Source organism: Solanum stenotomum, chromosome 6 (genome assembly GCF_019186545.1).
Source record: "Solanum stenotomum isolate F172 chromosome 6, ASM1918654v1, whole genome shotgun sequence".
Classification (NCBI taxonomy): Eukaryota; Viridiplantae; Streptophyta; class Magnoliopsida; order Solanales; family Solanaceae; genus Solanum; species Solanum stenotomum.
This window is the reverse complement of record NC_064287.1, coordinates 58615482-58636424: the sequence shown is the minus strand read 5'-3', so window position 1 is coordinate 58636424 and position 20943 is coordinate 58615482. Positions and strand designations below refer to the sequence as shown.

Below are 20943 nucleotides of genomic sequence, written 5' to 3'. Positions count from 1 at the left end.
CCTATTTCGAATTCTAAGCATGGGTCCTTGCATTAAATGATTTCCAATGATGTTTTATGTTGTTATTAATGATTATTGATGGTTTTAGGAAAGAAATCTTCATGAACCCATGCCTTTACAAATTCTCTAAATTTGGCCTAAAGTGGGTGTATTGATTTTGTGTAATTTGATGGACGATTATTGTGTAAATTGTTGTGGGCTGTTCATGTATGTATTTATCTATGTTGANTGCTATACATATTTTTATCTCAGGTCATTATAGGGGGTCTTGTAATATTTTAGCAAAAAAATGTTTCCAAATTCATATCACCAAAAAATTCATGTACTAACACACGAAAAACTAGAAAATCACCTAACTCTTGTTATGTGGCCCCTAAATGTTAAAAGCGTGGGTTGGAACATGGTGAGGTTGTACATATTGTAGGTCATTACGGGGGGTCTTGTAGAGTTCTTGTAAAAAATGTTTTTGAAATTCATATGATAAAAAAAAATTCATGTACTAACACACACAAAAAACTAAGAAAATTCGCCCAATTACTATTGTGTGGCCCCTAAATGCTAAAAATGTGACATGATCATGGTGAGGATATACGTATTGTTACCTCAGATCATTATGGAGGGTCCTGTAATGATTTTGCAAAAATCTTCCCAAAATTCATATCACCAAAAAATTTATGTACTATAACACACACGAAAAACTGAGAGAATTGCCCAATTTCTATTGTTTGGTCCCTAAATGCTAAAAACATTGCCTAAATCATGGTGCGGTCATATGTATTGTTACCTCAGGTCATTACATAGTATATAGTAAAGCTTTTGCAAAAATGTTTCCAAAAAAAGTTTATGTACATTCACGGAAAATTGAGAAAATCACCTATAATTCCTGTTATTTGACCCCTAAACACTAAAAACGTGTCATGGATCATGATGAGGCCATACATATTGTTACGGAAGGTCATTACTGAGGATACTATAAAATTAAACAAAAATATTTTTAAAATCCATATCACCAAAAAAATTGCGTACTACTTATATTACATGCATGAATTATAGAAACATGTATATATGACTTCTAGATTTAGTAGTGAGTATAGTATCCACTCTCTAATGATAGCTATCATACATGTTGTGCCGTAATTTAACTATTTCTAGAAAAATCAGCTCACAATATAATTAATGTTCAATAAAACATTTATAAGTAAACGTGTACTAAACTAGCACACATAAATTTATTGAAAGTAGACATTTTCATAATAATATTCCTTCTAAATTCTAATTATATATTAATAAAGCTAAGCTTATCACAAGGTAGAATTAGAAACTAACTAATATTAGCAATATGGAAATCATTATCCTCTCTAAGGAAAAAGTGAAACCATCAACACCAACACCTCCACACCTAAAAATCACAAATTATGTCTTTTTGATCAACTTGCACTTGGAATTTGCATAACACCTATCTTCTTTTACAAAAACAACAACAATATTGTAGATAATCGTCTCAAGAAATCCCTCTCTGAAACCCTAACCCTATTCTATCCACTTGCTGGCGAACTCAGCTCAGAAGATGATTCAACTTTTGTGAAATGTAATGATAACGGAGTTCTTTACATGGAGGCTTGTGTAAAGGATAATGTTTGTATGGATGAGTTTATTCGAGATCTTGATCTCTCACAACTCATTAACTTCCTTCCACAACATGCAAGCATGGGTAGCAAAATGAACTATGTTCAAACTCTTGAAACCCTAGTTTCTATACAAGTAACTAGGTTTGATTGTGGTGGAGTCGCGATTGGTGGAGTCTTGTTTCATAGACTCTTAGATGGAGATACCATGAGCAAATTTTTCAACACGTGGGCTAAGATTGCACGTGGTGATTTTCATAATGATGATATCGCGTCTCTTGATTTCACATCATCATCACTACTATTTCCACCTCAAAATCTTCCTCAAGAGTTTTTGGAAACCAATAAAATGATATTTTTCTACGAGGAAAAGTCTCTCGTTAGGAGATTCGTGTTCAATGCCAAAGCAATTGAAGCCATTAAGATGAAAGTGTCTAGTGAAAATGTACCTAATCCAAGTCGATCGAGGCATTGACTACTTTCATTTGGAAGCACTTGATTTTAGCAACAAGAACAACAAAGGGAGTTAGCTCAAGTCCAATCATGGTGGCACATGTTGTGAACTTGAGATCAAGAATTGACCCAAAATTGCTTAATGCATTTGGGAATTTAGTCTTTATAGCAACTAGTGAAGTTATAGATATGAGTGATGATGACGAATTGGATTTGCCTCATTTGTTTGGAATAGTGGGAGAGATGTTTGAGAATATGAATAGTGAAAACTTGAAGGCTTTACAAGGAGATGATGCACTTGATTGTATTGTGGATATGGCAACACAAGTTGGGAGTTTATTGCCACAATTAGATACTTATAAGTTCTCAAGTTGGTGCAATTTTGGACTTTATGATGTTGATTTTGGATGGGGAAAACCTATTTTTATTGCTCCCTTTATTGAACCTATTAGCTCATTGAATAAACAACAAATTATTCTTGTGGAAAATGTATAGAAATGATGGAATTGAAGCTTGGATTCTTAGAAACAATGAGGAAATGCTTGAGTTGGAGAAAGATGAGGAATTTCTAACATATGCATCTTCAAATCCTAGTGTCCACTAAATATAGAACCAATAAGGTTATGCTAAGATTATTCATATAGTCAATAATAATGTATGAGCTCGATCGATCTTATGCAAATAATAATAATAATAATGTGTTCATAATTATTTGCTGTCAATATATATGTATTGTTATTCCACATTCTATTTTGAATAAAATTACTTTAAAGATTTGCGCAAATATTATGTGAGTATATTAGTTTAATAGACGCAAACATCTCCTATGCATTGACAATGTATAATAGATGAACCAACTATATATATTGATGGTGTAAAAAATGAAATAACAAGATTTATAAAAAAAATTAATGGCAGTGCAATTATAAAAAATAGAAAAATCCTACATTCACTTTGAAGGATTGCAATATTTAACATCAAAATTTGTAGAACATATTTTTTTTCCTCTAGCTTGAATTTTTGGCAGACTGCAAAAATATAAAGAAAATATCAGCCATGATGAAAAACCTGTTGATATTATATATACTTCTAGAAATAACAACGAATTGGATTTAGTTAGACGTGAGTAACGTAATTTTTTGTAGCTAAACAACAAAATTTCGTAGGTAATGCATGTTTAATTGTAGTATGTATTGGCAAAAGGAAGTGAACTAAGCTTACTAGTAGTTCATGATCACCCATAATCTCATCGATTAATTCTTGTAATGGCTTTTCCGCGCTGTTTGGAACAAGAGCAGCAAAGACGGGGTCTTCAAGTCCTGCACATAGTTATGTATGTGTTCAACTGAATCCAGTATTTTCGACACAAAACATAGATATAGATATATATGTGAAAAAACATTAAATTTTCAAAAAATACTGAATTCTGAACTCATAATTTCAAAAGTACAATGGTCAACGAGTATGACCATGTAGAAGATCATTGATATCACAGGCCACATTGAACTGAAAAAAAGTTCATAATCAGTTTAATGCCTTGTTTATCATTGCTATGGAAAGAAGATTACGAAAGAGATCGATGTAGCTTTGATCCAAATCTTATATTTGTCTTAAGAAATGTAATGAACATGTATTAACTATTAATTTAGAATCAATAACTTAAACGGACTAGAATCCCGAACACATAAACTTCAAATCCTGACTCCGTCTCTGTTGAACAAAGAGAACATTCTAATATTCATGTGTTTTACTAATAAAAGTTTTATGATGATCTGTTTTTCCTACTAAGATCTCAAGATAATCCTGTATTTCTCTGTTTTTAATGAGTTTTCTCTGTTCAGACATAATCTTTTCGTTAATTTTACGATCTTCGGCTATGAACACAGACAAAAAGATAAAGATCTTTGGCTGTGAATGCAGAATATCAAAAAGTTATTTACCACTTTCTTCAAATGCGTCAAGAAACATCATCATCTCCTCTCCAGTAAGGCCAGACAGGAAGCAAATTCGCGGAAGCTGTTTAGCAATCTGCATAAATGATACCTCCACATTAGAGTAATTTACGATGAGTTTGTCGTTTAGACAAGCAATTCCGCGATGCTTACGACACTTCATTAACATTTAATTGACTGAGTAGAAGTGTAAAACACACGGATAGGCATATATTAAAACAACAAGGGAGGGCAACAACAAATTCCATGTTAGTTGGAGTTGCTTATATGATCCTCAATATCTATTTCGTTCCATTTGGTACTGTTTCGTTTTAATATGACAATACTTTTGGTTCTCTAACACCAAAGGTTTCTCTACATTTTCTACTGACATACGAATCTCTAAGGGGACTAAACAGACTCTTAGAAAAAAAGTTGGATCTAATGTAGGTGCACCAACAGTCTTGTGTGTGCAGAAGCGCAGAGATAGTTCTGTTATCTGACCTTTGAAGCTTCTAAATTGGTCTGTTTTGTGTTCACTGCTTCCCAAAGTGAGCGAGAAATCATGTCTTCGGTACAAAAGATGACCTGCAGCATATGTTGTATTAGATGTAACTTCAAGAAAATGACGCTTAGTGTGAAAGAGAACGACAAACTTAGTACAGAAAAGCAAATAGTTTAATTATACAGGCTCTCTGCCTTCAGATAATACCATCAACTCGCTAGCAGTGGAGAAGTCTAGTGAACTTTACCTGTAGGAATTCACCATTCATCTCCTTCAAAAGCTGTTGTATCTGCAACAAGATAAACGTAGAGGGATCAGTTATCGATGCAAAGGTATAACTCGTAACTAAACACTCCAACTTTGAAAATTCACATCTAGACACCCCAACTCGTCCCCACTGTGTCTCGTGGACAACCGACACTAGCATGACACACAAATTTTGAAGGTGTCTAGATGATTATTTTGTACGTTGGAGTGTTCAACGGACACAATGATGACGAGTTGAGGTGTCTAGAGCTGAGGCCAAGTTAAGGTGTCTATCTATGTATTATGCCTTTTCTCTATTGTTTTATGTTTATATTCCAAGGAGCATGTTTCACTAACATCAAAATTACTGCTATCTATCAGATATGGTTACTCTATTTGTTTTACCTTCTTATCCCCATACTAAGATATATAGCATTAAGAGGATTCTTGTTCCTTTCCGAGTTTCATCTGAGACACCGATTCACCAATGGTGAGTAATGTTTAACACACAAAACTCTCAGCACAGCCAAACATGAACATGTAAAAGGTAATCAGTCTAGAAATTACCTTTGCTGCTTCGTCCACTTCAAAGCCCAGCAACAACAAAGCCTGTAAAATGGGTCATTGAGGCTTTCATTTAAGATAAACAATCGAGCTAAGTATACAAGAAAAAAACACCCAATGTGTGCTAATCTTTCAAGAATCTTTTAGCTTGAAAAGAAAACATTTGAAGGCCATCCAAAAACCGCCATTATCTGGTATTGACTGTCATACAACATTGTATAAAGTCGTTAAAAGAAGATATCCTTCCCTTTCCCGTAACTTCTTAACCAAATCAAGAATTACTTTTAATACATCTTACGAGTCACAAAATCTCGAAAATTTCAGCTCCTTCAGAAATGCCGGAAAATTTGAATTCTCTAACATTTCAAGTAACAATATTACATATGCCATCTCTACTCTGTCCATGTATGTGTATTTAGCAAAATGGTTAAAATACAGAAGGAATCGTTCATTACGCTTCATAGTAGTTCCCACATTGAGCAACCAAAATGAATACAGGAATAAAATGACTGATGCTACTGTAAAATAACTAACCAGAACTTACAGGTGGACCATATTTTGGGTCTTCGGCGTTTATAGATACAAACTTAGAATCTTCAGTAATCTCAGAGGGAAGGCCTGCAAGAGGGGCATCGCGAAGAACGAACTGATCAGTAGAAATTGCATGAAAAACAAATCAGATGCCTAATAGGCAAAAATGGTTCAAATGAACAGTGGCTTCACAACCTCATCTACAAAGTTAATGATAGAAAATATCATCAAGAATGATAAAAACATGTTAGTCCCTCCATTTCAATCTGTTGGTCTTCCATTTCGAAAAGAATGCCTCCTTACTTTTTGGCAATTCTTTAATTTTAACTTTCCACATGACATGTTTAATTAAGAACACCAAGATTGAAGGGTATTTCAGTACATATCTTTAATTTAGGACCACAAAATTCAATAGTCTTCATAACTTTGTTAAATTCGGTGCCAAGTCAAAATCAGACAAACAAATTGAAACGGAATGAGTAAAAAAACATAGATTCTTATAGATAATTCAAGTTTACTAGGACTGAGGATCTTAGCAAACCTTAACTCTCTTTCCATGCATATTGTCTTGTCAATTACCAAAGCAATCCAATAAAAGAAGTAAAACATAACTACATTAAAACAATACGATAATCGAAGTACAAGCCACAATCTTGCACTTTTAAACATGAAGAACCAAATCAATAAAGATCAATTCTTTAACCAAATTACAAACAAAATCTCAAGTAGAAACACAAAAGGGGTAAATTTCTGAGGAACAAAAGTACAAGAAATCTAAGTAAAGACAACAAAAAAGTAGAACCCCATTATTCATTTATCTTATAAAGCCACAATCTTGAACTCTTAAACATGAAGAACTAAATAAAGATCAAATTTTTAACATTAAAAAAGTGGAATTTTAACAAGAACAAACCTTCACTATCAAAAGATGCTCTGGGATATTGTACCTTAAGCTTCAAATGGTGTCCATTTTGGGTGGAGGAAAAGGCGGAGATATGTGAATTCTTGAAATATTTTGATAAAATTGGTTGCTTATTATAGTGAAATCCAGAACAGAACTTTCCATAACTTAAGCTGATTGAAGAAGAAAAAGCCATCACTTATCCTTTTCCTCTATCTATATTTTTGCTTAATACAAATAATAGTACACTATTTACACTTGAGAACATTATCTGTTTACTGTCCTTTTTTTGAGGTGGGGGGAGGCGGGGTCAATTTTTCTGTAACAAACAATTGCAATATAACCAATTTTATACATCAATAATAAATGAGTTAATAAAAAAAATTGTGGTGAATAATACAAATATTCAATAATATTACTATTAGTGAAATAAGAAATAAATTTTAGGGTAATTTGTGTTTTTTTCTCCTAAAAAGTTGATGGTTACAGAGTAAGCAAATCAGCCCAAAAAAAGGTACTGACTAAAATACTGATTCTATTTTTAAAAAAAAAAATCATGCAAAATACAGAAGAAAGCTTCAAATCAGCTCACAATCTGAAGATGGTTGCTAAATTTGATACTTTTCTTTTCTAGTTTGATCTCTGTAAGTAAAAGATTTCATCTTTTTTCATAATAATGAAGAGTTTAGGGAAAAGGGTAAGTTTTGATTATGTTAATTTTTTTGTTTAATAGCATCATTAATAGAGATAATGAGCTAACGATTTGATTTTGAGAAATTGGGTTCTTGTTTCTTGGTGGATATTTACATTTACTCACTGAACTTTGTTGAATACCTTGGATTTTTGGGGAAATTGAGGTTTCTTGATTTCGTATGTAATTTTTTTTTTCTTCAACATTTTCAATCTATAGGCTGTGGTGTTGTGGGATGGGAGTGGGGTAGTGAGGTGGCATGCCACGTGGTGTCCATCTTGCGAAAATGTCAGTGGCACATGTGATTGGGCGTCCACCTTGGAAAGCCTTAACGGGGGAGAAGGGGTGTATATGAGTCACTTTAGTAACATATGATTAGTTTTGTACGAAGAGTAAAATTGATCCTTTTTGCACGATAGATGAGCAAATTTGGACCGTTTCCCTTTCGTTCTTGTTCATTCATTTCTAAGTTATAGGTCATTTCGCTAAGTTTACATGTATTATGAAAAAAGATTATGCAAACATATAGGATATTGAAAGTAACCTTTTAGTGGCTTTGTATTAAGAGGTGCACTTGGGACGGATTGAGAATCTTGAGTTTATGCGCAGTTAACTGGATTCTGAATAAATTATTTATACAAATACAACTTTGTGATCCCTATGCCTGGATGACAGAGTCATGTGATATCTGCAATTTATTATTTGCTGTCTATTTGAAAGAAATAACAATTGCAACTAATGGCTGCATATTTGTTTTTTCAGACTGTGCATTTGACACTGTGTATCAACTTCAAATTTGCTATCTGTGGACATGATATATGTTCAGGTACATGTTTAATGCATTGCAGACAATGGATTGTACATAATGTATTTACTTTCGATTCTTGTGGGATTACACTGGGTATGTTGTAATTTGTATTTAAGTCGATTGTTTGTCAAACATGGAGATGATGGATGTCATATGTGTATGTGTCAATATTTTCCTCAGAAGGCTGAGTTTTTAAACTAATTTGCTTTGTTTATTGTAAGTTCAACTTATACTTGTCTGCATGAACTGCCTACTGGCATTGATAGAACTGCAGTCGTTCAACAGGAGTAACGTTAAAGTTATTCGATCAAATACCTGCAAGTTTTATATAGAAGAGATTTTCGATTTTAGAACTTTTGAATAGTTTATTCTGTCTAATTGTTTTCTCACACTACCAGTGATGAAGAACATTTCGCGATCAAGAAAATGCATGTGTTTTCCACAGTGGATGGCTTTGTAGAGATAACCGAGTCATTGATGGACATGATAAAGTTCATTGCAAACGAGCCCTCAGCGGGGCTTTTCTATGTTCAACAGCATACCCACACTGCAGTGCCAAACCTCATCAATCTCACTAGCAAAATTGAGGGAAAATCTCGTGAAGTGACTTTGCACACAGCAGATTCAGAGGATTCTATCGTCATGGTCAGGTCAATGAAAGAGTGTGGATTCTCAATTGCTAACGAAATGATGAAAAATCTCAGACATTCTCTATCTGTTGTGTCTGAGAAGCAGCTGAGAAATGGATCTATAAGAAGACCAAGTTCAAGTTTTCGTATAGGAAGAACTATCTCGTGGAATCCTGCTACTTGGGGTCGAAAAACAGGTCCAGAACAAGATGTTGAGAGGAATGATGATTATATTTCAAATGTTTTCAAGTCAGCAAAAGAAAAAGCTAGTAGCTTCAAATGGCCTCAGATGGATTCCATAGAATCTAAACCATCCAAGAATGATGAGCCATCTGTGACCTGTTCTAATGATGACACGACGTTAGCAGCAGATGACAGCTCTTGCACCAGAGGTCAACAACGATGAAACGTTGCTGTTCTCAAGCCAAACTGATGATGTTCTACAAGACGTGTGTGTGTAGGTAAATGAAACCATGTCCCATGATCGAATTTTGTCTTGAGAAGCAAGCTTGATGTATCTTTGAACTTGAAACAATTCTTTTTGTTTGGACGCGATTTTACATGTACCATGTTTGATGGATCTTTGTACTAGAACATGAAACGTAGAAACGAGAGATTATCATACGTGTTCAAAGGAGAAGGAAAGAGAAAGCTTCAATCTAACAATATAATGATTGTATTGAACTTCTAAAATAACAAATAGTTGAAATGGGTGCCCTGATCCTCACATTACAGAGGCAAAACAAAGACTGCAGCCTCAATAGTTAGTCACTCAATGAACAATATAATGAAAGCTACATTTACAGACTTCCCTACATCTTTATAACACAAACACAGTGTACGTTAAGCTATGTAGAACAGCTAGTAAAGGAACCTTACGCGACTAGACAACTCTCTTCACTTTCAGGGAGAACAATGTCTAGCCTCATCACAGGCTTATACTTGAGGAACCTTACGCGACTCTCTTCACTGTCAAGGAGCACAATGTCTAACCTCATCATAGGCTTATACTCAAGGAACCTTACGCGACTAGGCAACTCTATTCATTTTCAGGGAGCACAATGTCTAGCTTCATCATAGGCTAGGCTTATACTTGTGAGGTATTTGAGCACCAGCCTGCATACAGACTTCAAAGCTGCCATGACCTCATCCTCTTGCAATTTTCTGGAATCAAACACCTCACCATCGGTAGTGCCTTGACTAGCTTTTTGCTCCTGGGTGCAGAGATTAGTGATGCTTCAGATTTCGAATTGAAAATATTGTACAAGGAAGTTGCTTCAATTGAAAAACATAAATAAGTATCTGAATATTACTATTAAGTTAAGACGGAAAGAGAGCACTAGAGTTGATTAGTTATACAAGACAAACCTGAGAAGTGAACCTCTGTTGTGTCCATTTATTCAGATCATCTACTTTCACCTTATCATCATAGTTCACCCATTTGAGACTCGGTGTACTCACAAATATCCCCTGTTGGACAAACGTCTTCATTTCAGGGAAGTCATCAATCAACACTTCCCTGAGAAAGGGAAGTTCAAGAGCATCATTTGTCAGAAAGATTCCTTCTCCTTGTTCTTCCTCTTTTGTGATCACTTCTTCCATTGATTGACAATCATCTATCTTTAGTATTCGGAGATTCAAAGCACCTCTGGCCACTGATGGAGACATCAATTTTCCACAATCTGATACTGTCAGTCTTTGAAGTTTGCGGAAGTAGGCAGTTGGAAGTTGGTGAGAGCATAGAGAACTTATGCTGTTAGGCCCAAGAAACCTGCAAATGTTGAAGACATTGTATTTTATATAAGGGATGAAAATTCTAAATAGCTTCAAGTACAGATCCAAAAATGAACCATATCTCATCTTACGTCAAGGTAACAGGAAGTGAGAAACTAAAAAAAGTTGCTTTAAGTGAGAACAGAAATAACTATCTAAAGATTACTATTGCTATTTACAAGTTAAAACAGAAAGAGAGCAGTAATTAGTTATACAACTAGGGGTACAAGACAAACCTTAGAATTAAATATCGCTTTATTGAGATCATCTACTTTCACTTCATCATCACCTTCCCATGGAACCTCTTCAGTGCACTCCTCAATGGGGGTCCTTTTAAATCTTGAACATGCCACACATAATTAGGGGGAAATACCTCATCCACTGTCAGCTTGAATGCAAAGTTCTACGTCTGCTGGAATTCTGGCTCATGCTTAATACGCGTGCCAGAAAGATCATGCATATGGTATGACTCGATAGGAATAAGCACATCACCCATCGATCCCTTCTTCCAGGAGTGGAAGCTTCTGCGACTATTGTTGGTTGCTGTAAAGATATGGCACATGGGCCTAACTCAACCCCAAAAGCTAGCTCATGAGGGGAGGATTGCCCAAGTCCATATAAGGAGACCATCAGTCCATTCCCCAACCGATGTCTCATGACCATTTTGAGCAATATGGATTTGTGAGCATTCACTGCAGGCAAAAAATAGTAACTTAGTTGACCAAGAAATGGCACTGGAAAATCAACGCTACTTAGATACAGTTGGTCACACAGACAGTTATTGAATGTTTTCAGAAACATCCAACTTCTGCTTTCAAAACACATACATACAAATACAGTTGGATCACACATACAGATAGAATTAAATACTGTAACTTCACGATTTCAGTTAGCATTAACAAAAATCTCATTGCATTTTACAAAAACACAGCGCTAATAGTTATACAACTAGCGGCACAAGACAAACCTTAGAATTAAATATCGCTTTATTGAGATCATCTACTTTCACTTCATCATCACCTTCCCATGGTCCTTTTGGATCTTGAACATGCCACACATAATTAGGGGGAAACAGCTCATCCACTATCAGCTTGAATGCAAAGTTCTACAACTGCTGGAATTCTGTTTCATGCTTAATGAGCATCCCAAAAGGATCATACATATGGAATGACTCGATAGGAATTACCACATCATCAATCGATCCCTTCTTCCAGGAGTGGAGGCTTCTGTGACTTGTTGGTTGCAATCCTGAATCTCATGACCATTTTGAGCAACATGGATTTGTGAGCATTCACTGCAGGCAAAAAATAGTAACTTAGTTGATTAAGAAATGGCACTGAAAAATCGACGCTACTTAGGTACAGTTTCCACATACATCCAACTTTTGCTTTCAAAACACATACATACACATACAGTTAATCCAGCTTCAGCGATGAAAACACATACATACATGTACAGTTGATCACACATACAGTGAGAATTATATACTATATCTGCACAATTTCAGTTAGCATTAACAAAAATCTCACTGTATTTTACAAAACACGGGCGCTAATAGCACTAAATTAACATCGATGTATTCATCTATGAGAATTTTGACCTTAAAACTATTCAACAGATTGAAGGAACTTGACAAGCTGTTGTTCTGTGATAGTTTAATGCTTTTAGATAGACTAAAGATCCCAGCAACATAAATGTTTGTTCAACCGATCATTCTGAGTACAACTTCAAGTTCACTTACACAATGAGGATAAAGATCCCTTTGAAGATATCGGCAAAGATAGACGTTATGCAGAGGCAGAAAGTTCTCCCTCATCTTGAGCAGTTGAGCAGAATGTTCAAGCCTGATATGGAAGCAATCAAACAGAGGACTGAAGCTTCTATCATCTGAGAAATGCATGGAAATAGACCAAGAAAATCTGAACCTGCACAAGTACTTGGCCTAATGCAACTGCTCGAGTACATCTGAGACAAAAAGATCTCTAATAAGTTAGTAGTGTAGATCATGAGGTGTTACAACACATTCAATTCAATGGAGAAAAGATCAAGAGAATCAAAATTTTCAAATTGCTTACTTATGTAAAAGACGCTTTTTCACCTGTTACTCTACTATCAATAGTGAAATCTTTCTCATGACAATACATGCACAATAGTACAGTACATAATTCTTTCCTCTTAAGCTAACGAAAGAGCTGCTCAAATACATTTTGTACAGTGCCTGCACACAATAAGCAAAAGAGTTGATAGACACCTATAACGGATTCCAATCACCTGCAAGACACAACATCAAGGTCGATAATCAGATCTATGTTAACTGTAANGTCAAAATTTTCAAATTGCTTACTTATGTAAAAGACACTTTTTCACCTGTTACTCTGCTAGCAATAGTGAAATCTTTCTCATGACAATACATGCACAATAGCACACAATAGTACAGTACATAACTCTTTCCTCTGCAATAGTGAAATCTTTCTCATGACAATACATGCACAATAGCACACAATAGTACAGTACATAACTCTTTCCTCTTAAGCTAACGAAAGAGCTGCTCAAATACATTTTGTACAGTGCCTGCACACAATAAGCAAAAGAGTTGATAGACACCTATAACGGATTCCAATCACCTGCAAGACACAACATCAAGGTCGATAATCAGATCTATGTTAACTGTAATCACACTGTCATAAATCTAGGTGGTTTTTAAGACGGGCTATTAGAACACAATCATACAAAAGATATTATACAGAAGCTTAAAAGCTGTAATATTTAATTGAGGAAAGGGAAAAATGGCATAAAGATAATTACCATAGAAGAGCCAAGAAATACAAAGTTTCTGCTCCCACAATATCGTCTTTTACCAACCACCATGATTTGCACCGGAAGACGAAGCGCATGTACCCGTGCTATCTTCAAAAGTATTTGAAGCATGCAAAGAGCTACCATCAGCCAATATTATTCCTCCAACATTAGGATTCAGAGGGGTAGAAGTAGAGCCAGTGATACCAACCCCAAACTTATCACCAATGCTTGAACCCAAAAATTTTACTACCGATTTTAATTCACTTCTAAAATTCTAAACCTACCCCTAAAACCGGTTTGATCCTGAATTATTTCCATCTCCTGCCATGAATAGAAGACGAGGTAGATCAGGCAGTAAACTGTCTTTAGATGAGGTATCCAGTGATTTTCTCGGTAATACCAATGAAGAACAGTCTGCATTGGTTTCTTCATCTTCTTCAGGTAAAGTTAGCAAAACCCAAGTGAAAAGTTCCGATTCTGCTAATAGAAATGTTAATTCTAAAGTGGTTAGAAGTAGGAAGTCGAGAAAGGAAGTTGTTTCGGATGAGGCTATTTGTATAAACAAAGAGTCAAATTCTGAGACTTTAGTTGCGTTAAGGGCTGGATTTCCGTCTGACTCGTTAAAGGATGAAGAAATTGAAGTTGGGGTTGTTAGTGTAGTTGGCGGGATAGAACAGTGTAACTATATTTTAATTAGGACTCACATTATTACAAAATGGCGTGAAAATGTATCGATTTGGATGACGAAGGATATGTTTGTTGATGTAATACCTGAACGATGTAGTGGGTTCTTAGATTCTGCATATAACTAGTTATCGTACGTGTATGTTAATTTTGGGGTGGCGTTGGCAATTAAGGACAAGATTCCAACTAGGCCAAGTAAGGTAAGAGTGATTGTTATTGGGGCAGGTCTTGCTGGGTTGGCGGCTGCAAGGCAACTGATGTTGTTTGGATTTGAGGTAATTGTTTTAGAGGGACGAAAGCGTGCAGGTGGAAGGGTGTATACGAAAAAGATGGAAGGAGGGAATAAGGTAGCAGCTGCTGACTTAGGAGGGAGTGTTTTGACAGGTACATTAGGGAATCCACTAGGTATGTTGGCTCGACATTTGTCGTATACACTTCATACGGTGAGAGACCAAAGTCCACTCTATCGTGCTGGCGGAAAGCCCATAGACGAGTATTTGGATAAAAAAGTGGAGGCTGCTTATAATGAAATTTTGAACAAGGCAAGCAAGGTCAGGCAAGAATTATCTCCAGTTATTTCTCTTGGAGATGCATTGGAGACTTTGCGAAAGCATTTTAGTGTTGTGATGAATGATGAGGAGATGAGCTTGTTTAATTGGCATCTGGCAAATTTGGAATATGCAAATGCAGGTTTGCTTTCACAGCTTTCCTTAGCATTTTGGGACCAAGATGACCCCTATGATATGGGAGGGGATCACTGCTTCTTGCCCGTTGGAAATTGAAGATTAGTTCATGCCCTGGCTGAAAATGTGCCTATTATTTTTGAAAAAACTGTGTATGCCATTCGTTATGGTAGAGATAGTGTGAAGGTGATTACTACGGACCAATTATTTGAGGGAGATATGGCATTGTGCACAGTTCCTCTCGGAGTTTTGAAGAGTGGTTCTATCACGTTCATTCCAGAGTTGCCTCAGCAAAAACTTGACACAATAAAAAGACTGGGGTTTGGACTGTTAAATAAGGTTGCATTGTTATTCCCGTATGTGTTTTGGGACTCCAATGTTGATATATTTGGTCATGGTGCTGATGATTCTAGTTCTCAGGCTGATGGAAATCCTGTAGACTAGCATTTGGATAAAAAAGTGGTACTTCCGGATAAGGTAAGCTCAGGCAAGAAGTTTTCTCAGGACTGGAAGCATAGATCCATATCGTCATTACAAGAATATTCAAACTTGGAGGAAGTGAGATCCCTTACCACAAACCAGTTTAAGGGTCAATTTCTTACTTGCCAGTGCCCAAAGGCGTAGAGCTAAAGCAGCTGGCAATTACATTAGTTCTGATATCCCCAACAGATAAAGTGGTTCCATTGCCTCTGCCAAATTTTTTAGCCTTCCTGAGAAACAAGTTAAAAAGGGGATCCATGAAGAAGGTGAAACTTTGAACAAAAAAAGTAAAGACATACTAAAGGAAAAAAATAGGAAAGAGGAAGCTAAAGACAAGTTGGGAAAGACTCATACCTGACTATTTTTAACTTGATAGTGGTTGCTCTCGACTTTACAACACCTTTTAAGCACAAAATATAAGAAATGTTAGCCTATATGCTACAGCTGCAAACGACATAAATATTTAAAAGTAAACAATGAAACAGAACCAAAACCAAAAACAAAAGAAAATGCAGAAACTAATTTGAATTGACAAATAAGGGAGGATTATTTGTCCTTTAATGAAGATATACAAAATCTAGTAATACATATCACAGACAATTATTGTATTCATTTTTTTGTTTATAGTGACAGTAAATTTACGGTAAAGTTATACTATGCAAGTAGCTAAAAGTAGTATCAAGGAGTATAAAAGAGGTTATGAGTCTGCATTACAAGATTAGCTCTCCTAGGTAATTATTTAAAGGTATGATCATGCACAGTAGTGCTGTTATTCTTCATCTATATATAATCCTTGTAGAGCTTTAAACAAGGAAATAAAATCCAGCTAGACGTTAGATATCAAGTTTCCTTTAGCGCTAAACAAAAAGATGTTGGTGTTAAAACAACTATATATCATAATATCTTTCTAACTCTAATAGGTAAATATAGCCTTAGGAAATGACTATTCAAATGACCTTTTAGTGCGGCATATGAATGTGGTCTTTATTAGTGAAACATTTCATACTTTCAAATATCTTAACTCTTTTGCATATGAATGTGGTCTATATTAGTGTATCAGTCAATATAACTTTTCAATATCTTTATCTCTAAAGAGTAACTAAGAAAATTAATGCATTGGTTTTGGAAGGATAAATTATACTTTTAACGGTAAAATGGTCGGTCAACTTTTGGAGAGCTTTTTGGACTTGCAATATCTTACTTTATGTTCCCATTTTTAGTCTCGGGGCATGCACGTAGCACATGTACCATGTTGCCAAAAATTAAATATTTTTTTACAAAATCACGTTAATATTATCTTAAAATGTGTTTGATCTACTAAGTATAAAAATTAAGAATGATTAATGGTTATCCTATTTAGCTAGCTCGGTGAGGAGACAACACACCATCTCATAGAAATCCGTGAACGCTTGATAGTAATTTTGATGTTTTGTTTTGTATTTACACGATACATGTGCCAAGAGTCTACTGAAAATAACCTCTCTACCTCCCCAATAGGGGTAAGGTCTTGTTAGACACTACCGTCCACAGACCTCCCTTGTGGGAATACAGTAGGTTTGTTGTTGTTATTGTAACTATTACACCTTTTTTTAAAACAAATTTAAATTGCAAGATTGATCGTTGAAGATCAAACAAATTAAAAGATTGAACAATACTATCACTTTGTCAAGATGAATATTAGTGTGAAGTTCTTTTCATAAGTTTTATAGCAACAACTTGTGTTACAATGTCTCCTCCCAAATGCATCATTGTCCATTTCAACCCTAGCTATTTGAGAAAACCTACTTATATTTAAAATCATATACCTTTGAATATATTATTCTTAAATACTTGTCAATTTGAATTGAACTCACATTTTGAAAATTAAGAATACAATTTTTTTAAAGATTGAGCTCAACACACTTGTTCATTATATAAAGCTTTATTGATTTCGAAATATTTTTGCTTAAAATTACTTAATAGTTATTTTTTAATCTTATTGAATCTCTTTTAGGGCCTAGAAAAATATCCTTTATTATGTTCTTTTACTTTTAAGTATGTGCTTGTAATAGACACAAGTACTTGCACATAACATCAAAAGCTAAATTTGCGCTTGCTTGTTAACTTTTTCTACAGCCTATGTGTGGGCACATCATGAGAGATAAGATTAGAAATAAAGTTATTCAGAAAAAGGCGGGAGTGGCCCCCGTGGAGGACAAGATGCGGAAGTGAAGTTGAGATGGATCGGTCATGTAAGGAGAAGATGTGCAGATGCCCTAGTTATGAGGTGTGAAAGGTTGGCCACTATAGACTTGAGGATGGGTAAAAGTAGGCCTAAGAATTATTGGGGGTGACGTAACTAGGAGGGATATTGCATAGCCTCAGCTCACCGAGGACGTGGTCCTTGATAGGAGGGTGTGGAGGTCGAAGATGAGGATAGAAGGCAGTAGGCGGGCATATTTCTTCCCCATTCTCAGAGTATTAGCATTATTCTTCTTGTTTTTCCCTATCTTCAGATTACTATTACTACATGTTATTATTTAATCTCGCTATCTTATTTTCTTGTTATTGTTGCCTCTTTTTCTTTTGTTCGTTCAGCTGAAGGTCTATCTAAAACAACGTCTCTAGCTTCTCAAGGTAAAGATAAGACTTGTATACACTCTACCCTCCTTGGACTCCACCTGTGGGATTACACTAAGTTTGTTGTTATTGTTGTTGCTAAAGGATATATAGCCCACAATTATTACATTACACCAACTAAATTTACCCCTACTTACTGGTCTTGTTGCTTGCATTTAGCCTATCTGGTTATCTTATTTCAGCATTTAGTGCATAAAATGAGCATGAAAACAATGTTGATATAGCAAAATGATAGAGTTGATCCAAATGGGAAATGAACAACTATTTCCTGAGCTAATAAAACAACTCGGGTATAAATAGAAACTAAATTATACATGAGCAATCAGTAAATAGAATGAAGAAATAAGATGTTTGTAGAAAGAAATTGGTTAATTCTACACCATACACGATAATGGTCAATTATTTAAAAGCAACATAATATTTTGTGTCAAAGTAAGTTCTTGACTGTCAGTGTCTAAATAAACATTATACATGTTTTTAAAAAGATCTGAAGTATACCTTATCTCATTTTTTTTTCTCAACCTGCAAATGCGATGTTCTAACACTAGCATGGTGGGCCATCTTTGCAGCTTCTCTAAGCCCAGTGAGAAATGCTCCATGCATAGTGGCTGGATAGCGCCTGGTAGTCGCCTCACCAGCAAAGAAAAGTCTTCCTTTGCCCACAGTTTCTGCTAAAATGTCATAGTCATCTCCTGATGCACCCACAGCAACGTTGGAGTAGGAACCAAAGCTGAACGGATCACTACCCCAGCTTGTAAATACAATTTGGATGGGCTTTGGGACGTTAATTCCTTGTGGTTCATATATACCTGGTAACAATGCCCAAATCTCATCAATACATTAGCTTCATGACCATAAGAAACATAAGTTTCATCTTTAATATAATCGATGCATTTTAAAATATATATGCATACGTAGCAGCAAAAATCAAAACGATAGATGATGAAATTAACTCTGAAGTACATAGTTGAGACAAGAAATATGTTATAGGAGTCCTTTAAGGGGTAAAGAGTAACAGATTACTCACTTCTCTCAATATGTTACTCTAGAGGTTTCCCTGTTTTAAGAAGAGACAGAAAGTTAAACAAAGCAAGATCCAGTGTATCTGCTTTTAAAAAACAACTCGACTTCATATTCCAGAGTATCTCAATTCTCAAACAAGACGATATGTACATGCTTCAAACTGAAATCAACGAATACGAGATGGGCATGATTCTAACACTCTTACAACTGCTTAACTCTAGACCAAGATAACATGAATTCACTTCTCGAGCATGTCCATTCTTATTTTACTGCTCGCAGAGTTTATTATTCTTTACTCGTTACTCTGCCACCAAATACTATGCTATTCAAGAGAAAGAAAAATATTATTTTGGTATATTGAAAGCAAAGTTAATGTTGAACCTGACATTTACCTTTTAAAATTTGAAGAACTTTTGTTACTGCATCAGTAGGAGCCATTCTCTCAAACTTGTGTGCAGCTTTTCCTGCGACTAGAGCTAACAATAAGGGCCCACCAGCAACTGTTGCATAATTGTAGAACAGAAAGAATTCCCCCCGACAACTAGAATCATCAGCAACATGACCAAATGTATCAACATTGGAGTCCCAAAACACATACGGGAATAACAATGCAACCTTATTTAACAGTCCAAACCCCAGTCTTTTTATTGTGTCAAGTTTTTGCTGAGGCAACTCTGGAATGAACGTGATAGAACCACTCTTCAAAACTCCGAGAGGAACTGTGCACAATGCCATATCTCCCTCAAATAGTTGGCCCGCAGTAATCACCTTCACACTATCTCTACCATAACGAATGGCATACACAGTTTTTTCAAAAATAATAGGCACATTTTCAGCCAGGGCATGAACTAATCTTCCATTTCCACCGGGCAAGAAGCAGTGATCCCCTCCCATATCATAGGGGTCATCTTGGTCCCAAAATGCTAAAGAAAGCTGTGAAAGCAAACCTGCATTTGCATATTCCAGATTTGCTAGATGCCAATTAAACAAGCTCATCTCCTCATCATTCATCGCAACACTAAAATCCTTTCGCAAAGTCTCCAATGCCTCTCCCAGAGAAATAACTGGAGATAATTCTTGTCTGACCTTGCTTGCCTTGTCCAAAAGCTCATTATAAGCAGCCTCCACTTTTTTATCCAAATACTTGTCTACGGGCTTTCCGTCAGCACGATAGAGTGGACATTGGTCTCTCACCGTATGAAGTGTATACGACAACTGTCGAGCCAACAGACCAAGTGGATTCCCTAATGTACCTGTCAAAACACTCCCTCCTAAGTCAACAGTTGCTACCTTATTCCCTCCTTCCATCTTTTTCGTATACACCCTTCCACCTGCACGCTTTCGTCCCTCTAAAACAATTACCTCAAATCCAAATAACATCAGTTGCCTTGCAGCCGCCAACCCAGCAAGACCTGCCCCAATAACAATCACTCTTCCCTTACTTGGCCTAGTTGGAATCTTGTCCTTAATTGCCAACGCCACCCCAAAATTAACATACCCGTACGATAACAAATAGTTATATGCAGAATCTAATAACCCACTACATCGTTCAGGTATTACATCAACAAACATATCCTTCGTCAGCCAAATCGACACATTTTCACTCCATTTCGTAATAATGTGATTCCTAATTAAAATATAGTTACACTGTTCTATCCCGCCAACTACACTAACAACCCCAGCTTCAATTTCTTCATCCTTTAACGAGTCAGACGGAAATCCAGCCGTTAACGCAACTAAAGCCTCAGAATTTGACTCTTTGTTTATACAAATAGCCTCATCTGAAACAATTTCCCTTTTTGACTTCCTACTTCTAACCACTTTAGAATCAACATTTCTATTAGCAGAATCAGAACTTTTCACTAGAGTTTTGCTAACTTTACCTGAAGAAGATGAAGAAACCAATGCAGACGGTTCTTCATTGGTATTACTAAGAAAACCACTGGATACCTGATCCAATGATTGTTTACTGTCTGATCTACCTCCTCTTCTATTCAT

At 35.7% G+C, this 20943-nt stretch overlaps 3 protein-coding genes, 1 long non-coding RNA gene and 2 pseudogenes across 4 annotated transcripts; 3 read left to right on the top strand and 3 right to left on the bottom strand.

Moving 5' to 3' along the window:
• Positions 1 to 1328: 1328 nt before the first annotated feature.
• Positions 1329 to 2682, top strand: LOC125868166 (stemmadenine O-acetyltransferase-like; annotated as a pseudogene).
• A 249-nt stretch (positions 2683 to 2931) lies between these two features.
• On the bottom strand, positions 2932 to 6995 carry LOC125867325 (uncharacterized). Its single transcript, XM_049547779.1, has 8 exons — positions 6769 to 6995; positions 5869 to 5942; positions 5328 to 5369; positions 4762 to 4803; positions 4514 to 4597; positions 4019 to 4106; positions 3300 to 3397; positions 2932 to 3106 (listed from the first exon to the last, which is right to left on the bottom strand). Exons 1-8 carry the CDS (start codon positions 6950 to 6952, stop codon positions 3086 to 3088), a joined length of 633 nt encoding a protein of 210 aa, XP_049403736.1. The 5' UTR covers positions 6953 to 6995; the 3' UTR covers positions 2932 to 3085.
• Positions 6996 to 7348: 353 nt separating this feature from the next.
• On the top strand, positions 7349 to 9526 carry LOC125867976 (uncharacterized). Its single transcript, XM_049548568.1, has 3 exons — positions 7349 to 7400; positions 8210 to 8273; positions 8654 to 9526. The coding sequence occupies exons 2-3, from the start codon at positions 8266 to 8268 to the stop codon at positions 9288 to 9290; spliced, it is 645 nt and encodes a 214-aa protein (XP_049404525.1). The 5' UTR covers positions 7349 to 7400; positions 8210 to 8265; the 3' UTR covers positions 9291 to 9526.
• A 1782-nt stretch (positions 9527 to 11308) lies between these two features.
• On the bottom strand, positions 11309 to 12592 carry LOC125869113 (uncharacterized). The gene is made up of 3 exons (XR_007446778.1): positions 12399 to 12592; positions 11625 to 11951; positions 11309 to 11349 (listed from the first exon to the last, which is right to left on the bottom strand). It is a non-coding gene; the product is annotated as an uncharacterized LOC125869113 (long non-coding RNA).
• Positions 12593 to 13462: 870 nt separating this feature from the next.
• On the top strand, positions 13463 to 15473 carry LOC125867992 (protein FLOWERING LOCUS D-like; annotated as a pseudogene).
• Positions 15474 to 18426: 2953 nt separating this feature from the next.
• On the bottom strand, positions 18427 to 20943 carry LOC125868983 (protein FLOWERING LOCUS D-like). Its single transcript, XM_049549537.1, has 2 exons — positions 19338 to 20943; positions 18427 to 18731 (listed from the first exon to the last, which is right to left on the bottom strand). Exons 1-2 carry the CDS (start codon positions 20941 to 20943, stop codon positions 18427 to 18429), a joined length of 1911 nt encoding a protein of 636 aa, XP_049405494.1.